Source organism: Arachis hypogaea, chromosome 19 (assembly GCF_003086295.3).
Source record: "Arachis hypogaea cultivar Tifrunner chromosome 19, arahy.Tifrunner.gnm2.J5K5, whole genome shotgun sequence".
Lineage (NCBI taxonomy): Eukaryota > Viridiplantae > Streptophyta > Magnoliopsida > Fabales > Fabaceae > Arachis > Arachis hypogaea.
Genome location: NC_092054.1, coordinates 146,861,097 through 146,867,900, shown reverse-complemented (window position 1 = coordinate 146,867,900; position 6,804 = coordinate 146,861,097). Strand labels below are relative to the sequence as shown.

Below are 6,804 nucleotides of genomic sequence, written 5' to 3'. Positions count from 1 at the left end.
GAAGGACTATATTAGCACGGTCTTCTTCTGGTATTAAGGGATCTCACATTGTAATCCTCAATAATTGAATCGAGTAAGTGATAACGCGTAGTATAGATAAGAAGCATTTATGATAGGTGATGAAGCTAGAGGGTGACGCCATATATATTACACTATGGACGTGACGTAGTGTTAAACTGTTAATGGTTGTTAAAGGCCATGCATGTGAAAAACAACGACCTATCTAATATCTTTTGTATTTTGTTTTTGTTGATCATCACTTGCTACACTACCTATTACGTACCTTAAGAAGGAAGCTAAGGTACTTAATTAGACCAATCGCCACACTATAAATACCGAGCTGGTGCAGTAGGCTTGGCATCCCATCCCAAACTCATACAGATCCCTCGCATCTCATTTCATTTCCAAAAACCACAAAATCATAGCCATGGGTGTCTCATTTAACTTGCACAAATTTGACCCTAAGCACTCCAAGGAGATCCAATTCCAAGGAGACGCAACCATTACCGATCACCATATCATTCGACTCACCAATCTGGACGACGATGGCAACCCACTGGGAAACAGAGTTGGCCGAGTCTTATTCTCCGACCCTGTGCACCTCTACGACCACAGTGGCCTCCGAGCAGGATTTGAAACCACCTTCGTCTTTCGCATCTCAAAACCCTATAACACTGAATATACACCTGGACCTGGTGATGGTCTTGCCTTCTTCCTTGCTAGTGCTGACACTGAAATTCCTCCTGAATCTTCTGGAAAGTTTCTCGGCCTCTTTAATGATGCATCTGACAGAATTGTTGCTGTTGAATTCGATACTTTTTCCAACTCCGATATTGGGGATCCCAATTATCCGCACATCGGAATTGATGTTAACTCTATCAGGTCATCAAAGTTTGTTACTGGAATTTTCATGATGCAGCGATAACTACTGCAAAAATAACATATAACTCTGCTCATAAGAAGTTAACTGTCCATGTCTCTACATATCTCCACAGCCAACCCGACACTCTTACTTATGATGTCGATTTGAGCACTAAGCTGCCTGAAAAGGTTAAGATTGGAATATCTGCTTCCACTGGACAATTCTCGCAGACTACTGAGATTCTGTCTTGGATCTTCAAGTCTAACTGAAAAGGAACATCGATAGATGTTGACTTGTTGCCAAGTTTGTGTTGTGTCTTTTATTTTAATTCAATAAGGACAAGCCTACTCGTCTTTAGTTTGTCTCTGTAAGTGTTATGCACTACTGATACAGGCAAGACTGTCCATTGTTGTTGTTTGTGTTTGGATTGTTTCTTGTTTATGTGATATATGCATGGATGCTTACTTTATTTTCTTAGTTTTTGCCTTTATTTCTTCCTTCTGTCTTTTCAAAGTGCAAAACATCCCTTCTAGTAACTAATTTCCTAGCTAGTTAACTGCATGGACAAGGGATCGGGATCAAGCACCAAAGGGAAATATGGTTAGAACAACAAATTACCACAACCATGCTTGTTAGTATTTTGTTGTATGTAGTTTTGATTCACAACTAGTTTAATTATGCTTATGTTTTTGGGAGGCTAAAAGTTTTAGCTTTTAGGTTCACTTCTTACGTCCTAGGTTTGATTATTAGTTGAGAAATTATTTTTCAATCCTACTGAAGAGAGAATAAATTAAATAAAAAATTAATCATAAAATAATAATAAAATTATAAGTAATAAAAAATTATACTCTAAAATAGTATTAAATAAATGAGTACGAGAGTACTATAAAAAATATATATTCTATTTTTTGTTTGATTTTATAAAATTTGTCATTGTAATTTAGGTGTTGATTTATCTTATTAGAAAAATAAATTAAATAAAAAATTAATTATAAATAACAACAGACATAATTGGTAAAAAATTATAATTTAAAATTGTACTAAAAAATACCGAGAAAGTACTAAAAAAGTACGATGCAAGAAAGAATATTAAAAAAAGACAACTAACATTTTTACGTATATACCTAAAAAATGATAGAATAATAATATAAGAAAGTAATTTTAATTTTAACTATAATGTGAATTGTTGATCCCATTAAGTAGAGTAAATTAAACAAAAAATAACTATAACTAATAATAGTAAAAAATTATAATGTCCTAACAAAGAATGCTAAAAATATTTAAAAAAATACTATATAAAAAATATATTAAAAAATTATAAAAAATTAAATATATTTAAAAAAATAACATTATAATTTAATGTCATATCTATTTTAGTAATTATTTATCTAAATATGGTAGCTCTTGTTTAAATTTAATTACATGCTTTACTTTTTTCTTCATTTATATATAATAAATCTAAAGTATTTTTTTAAGAATAAAAAACCAAAGCAACCTTAATTAATTTTGGAACAAACCAAGATTGATATTATGTTTAATTGATATTACTTTAAGGATTCATTTAATTTGGTACCTTAATATTAGGCATGATAATACATGCTCATTATGTTAGACGTTACAACCTTATTCTATGTAGTCAATTTATCAAAATAGAAACCTACATATCATAACCTTCTTATATGTCAAGATGATATAAAAATTAACTATGTATATAGAAATGGTACAATGTCTAACAAATAAAAGATAAATATTAATTAAAAAAATGAATGAATATATATCAATAATAAGCTACCTAACCGTAGTAACAATCATTTTAACTTTGTTTATTTATGATTTGATTTTTAGATGTATTATTTTGATCCTCAACGTTCTAAACGTTCTATTTCAGCTTCAAAAATTTTCAAACGCTCTACTTTAATTTCAAAAAAAATTTAAACTGATTAAATATTGTTCTATTATTAAATTTAACAGAAACAATTAACAAATTTAAGAGTTAATAGTATTTGATTTTAATATATATGTAAATCGACTATCAACATAAAAAAAATTCTTTAATTTTAAAGCATTGATGCTCGTTAGGATTTGGATTTTTTTTAAATAAGGAGATCAAGAAGAAGAAATATTACAAAAAAAAATTTTGGTTATATTTTTTCTAACATAAAGAAGAATATATGACTTAACAACAATGTTGTTAATATTTACATTACTCATTTCATTAATTATTCGTGTGAAATTTATCGTATGACAACATTGAACCAATTTAAATCTTTTAAGATAAAATAAGATATTTAAAATGTTAAGAATAACTTAGAATGACCCAAAGATGATAAAAAGGTATATATACTAACTAACACAAAAGATGATAAAAGGTATGCAGAGCTAAAATAAAAGACTAGAGTATATATAAGCAAAAGGTAAAGAGTCCGGTAAACTAAAGAGTATTCAAAGCAACAAATATATACAAAAGTCCAAAAACATACTAAAATAGAGATGCAAGTACTGAAATTTGAAATAAAAGTTCTGGAATTAGAACAATTCACCACAAAATAATCTGGCCGATGTATGACGATCTCCCCACACTTAAAAATTAGCATCGTCCTCGATGCTCATCAAATCAAGCTGAGTGGAAGGAGTCGTCGCCGTCATCTCCACTGTCCTGCTGGGGCTTGGGGCTCTTCCGCCTCATTGGCCTGGGCCTCCTCTTCATCAATATCAGTGCCGCCCTCATAACGTTGCTTGTTGCGATGTTGTATCTCGTCAATCTCTCAAAGAGACGCTGCACATGACGGTAAATAGCTGCGAAGTAGATGATGGTGCTGTGGTATAGATGGTGCTGAAGGTGTTGAACGTAGTGCTGAAGGTCTTGCTACTGCTGGGATGTGGCTGCCTTGTAGTGGTGGTGGGTGCCTACGCCTTGGTGTCTGGTGGATGACTGAGGTCCGAACCAGTTGCATGTGGAATGACTTCTTCGCACCAACAACTACGGCCTCTCTCCCATCCAGTACCTCAGCCTGGTGACCCATCTGCATGATCAAGCAAGGGAATGCCAGATTGCCCTTGACATGGGTCTGGACTAGGGGTGGAAATTGGCCTAACCACCAGACGGGCCCGCGTAACCCGCCAAAAAGCGGCTGGCTAAAATTGAGACCGTCAAATAACAAAAGCTGCCTAACCCACACTGCTTAAACTGCAGGCTTTGGCGGGCTTTGGCGGGCTTTGGCGGGCTTCCCGCTGGTTTAGTATTTTTTTGGCAAGGGTATTTTTATTTTTTTTGTCAAAACCCAACTTTCCCAAGGCCCCAACCCAATTACAGAGAATGAAGATGAAAATTGAGTGTTTTGGATTTGTTTATTTTGCTTTGGAAAATAGTTATTATGTTTTGGATAAAATTTGTTTTAATTATGTTTATTAGATATTTATAATTACAGACTTAATATTGTGAATATAAAAATATAATTTGTTTATACTTTAGAAATTATAATAGAAAAGTAAAAACATAAGAGATTTTTTATGCCTTTATATATATATTATTTAATAGTTAAAAGTTAAAAAAAGGATATTTGGCGGGCTTAGCCCGCCGGCCCGCCGGCCCGCCTCACTAGGCAGGGAGGGCTTCTGGCAGGGTGGGGCGGGCATTCCTGCTTGCCACCCTAGTCTGGACCATATACCACCTGATGAGTCTTGGAAGGTATAGTTGCTTTTATTTCAAGATACACCAGAGAAATACTGCCATATCTGTTTGGAATCTCTGTCTCATGAGTGTTGGGGAATTACATAGTTACTCATAATCTACTGCCATAGCCTAGCCTCGACGGTAAGATACTTGACCTTTATGCCCTTCGGACTCAGCTTTGACGGTCCATATGCCATAGACTGTCAGGTGGATAGCTATAGTTTGAGATGGCATCCCAATCAAACTCATGAGGTAGAGATTGCTCTTCAACCTTGTAAAAATCATCTTTATTAGTTATTTGGGCTGAAAGTGGAGGATCTTTCAATTGCTTCCTCTATGACTAGAATCTGCCTGCCTTGGAGTTGAACTACATCAAGGGTCACTCGGTAAAAGTTATAATAAAATTCTTTGACCTAAGATGCATTTAGCCCGACTAAGTCTCGGTCCAAAATACCCAACCCCGCTGCTCAATCTGGTGGTGTAATGCATTCGCAGCTTGGGTGGTATTTGCAGCTTTCTCTCAACATGGGAGGCTCCGCTTTTTCAGAAAATGCAGAAACTCAGTTGCAGTAGAGGTTGGCAAACTTGATTGCATCAGAAGAAGGGTATTCTGATCAGCCTTCTCCTTCTCATGGAGTTGCCTTCAGATAACAACTCATCCACTATTTTCAGCGGCTGGTTGTGTACGTTTCCTCTGCTCGAGCTGGCCTTAGCCTTGCCTTTTCCTTTCCTGTCAGTCATCCTAAAAAATTACAGAAAATGGGGTATGAAATTAATCTAAGGCATACAAGGCAAAAAACAATATAATAAGCAGGCAAGAAACAGAAAGACAGAAAGAAAGAATAGCTTATTGTAATACCGGTTACGAAATTAATAAATATAAGTAATAAGAGCGAATATGGTTGGCAAGATTTGGCATTGGAATTTGATAATTCAAATTGATATTTGGATTCATGATTTTTCCGAGTCGAAACATAGTTTTCTGCGTAAAGCGGCATGTGATTTTGGACCGGGCAGTACGGCTGAGATTGTCTGGTACTACGCTGAGGAATTGATTATGGGTTAATAAGATTAATAAATAGAACTATATTAGGAAGGTAGAAATATTTAAAGTGCATTTAGAGCTAATCGTAAGTTTTGCCAAAATTGGGCCATGGGCAAAAAATAAGTGAATCGCCTAAGTCCCCAAGACCACATAAAATATTTAGTTATGAGTATTCACTCATTTGTCCCTAAAGAAGGGGGTGTTGGCGCTGAATTAGGAGAGAGAGAAGAGAAGAGAGAAAACCTAACTCTCTTTGATCTTCAAACCACCATAACTTGAGCTACGGAGCTCCGATTGACGAGCCGTTTGCGGCCACGCATCGCTCTTCTCATCCTCTACAATTCTATCTAAGTTTTATGGTGAGTATTCCATTCATCTCTGCCCAGTTTTCGAAATTTCCCACTGTTACACTTTTTGGGTAATTAGTGTTGAAATCTTGTGATTTTGGGTGTTTAGGGATACTCCAACATGGATTCTAGTGGGTTCTATCCCTACTTCATATGGGCTGAGGTAAGAAGTGCTCAAACCCTTGTAACTTGTCATTTTTATGAGCCCTAGTTGTTGTATGTATGTGATATTGGTTATGTTAGTGTATTTGGTGATGTTGGTGCACAATTGGGAGATTGGTATTGCTTGAGGAGCTTTGGTGAGGCTTGGAGCTAAGGTTGGTGAAGACTTCCAAAGAAGAGGCTCAATTGGTTTGGCTACAAGAGGTACGGTTTAAGTTTCATTTAAGTACCGTGTGTGTGATGAGAATTCTAGGCTAGATGCCCCTAGGATTAAGTTTGGATTGTGTAAATGGTTGGTCTAATATGCATAGTTGGTATGTAATGTGAATTAATGATTTGGGTTGAGAATTGTGTGGCCTTGTATGCTTGGTGTATTGAGAATTTGATGTACTGGGTAATGAGTATTGATTTGTAGTTTATGCATTTAAATTATGATATTGGGCCGGAGGCCGTGGATTTTGGGCCGGAGGCCGAAAAAGGTGAGAAAGGTAAGTTGATGTGTGCTTGTATGATAACACAAGTGATTGGATGAATTTCAGATAATGAATATATGAATGATTGGGTTGGTTATTGAATAATAAGGTTGAGGAGTTGAGGTGTGGATTTGGTAAATTTGGGTGCAATTATATAGATGAGGGTATGTTTGGTTTTGGTTGAGATATATTATATGGTCATATATGTGATTATGATTATTGATGCCTTGATGGTATGATGA

At 35.3% G+C, this 6,804-nt stretch overlaps 1 protein-coding gene across 1 annotated transcript; it reads left to right on the top strand.

Annotated features, from left to right (window-relative positions):
- The first annotated feature begins 427 nt into the window (after positions 1-427).
- Positions 428-1,131, top strand: LOC112778997 (lectin-like). Its single transcript, XM_025823257.1, has 2 exons — positions 428-891; positions 996-1,131. The coding sequence occupies exons 1-2, from the start codon at positions 428-430 to the stop codon at positions 1,129-1,131; spliced, it is 600 nt and encodes a 199-aa protein (XP_025679042.1).
- The last annotated feature ends 5,673 nt before the right edge of the window (positions 1,132-6,804 follow it).

Coding starts and splice junctions, on each gene's coding strand:
- LOC112778997 (XM_025823257.1), top strand. CDS start 428: ATGGGTGTCTCATTTAACTTGCACAAATTTGACCCTAAGCACTCCAAG. Junction 892..995: donor AACTCTATCAGGTCATCAAA/GTTTGTTACTGG, acceptor ATATCTCCACAG/CCAACCCGACACTCTTACTT.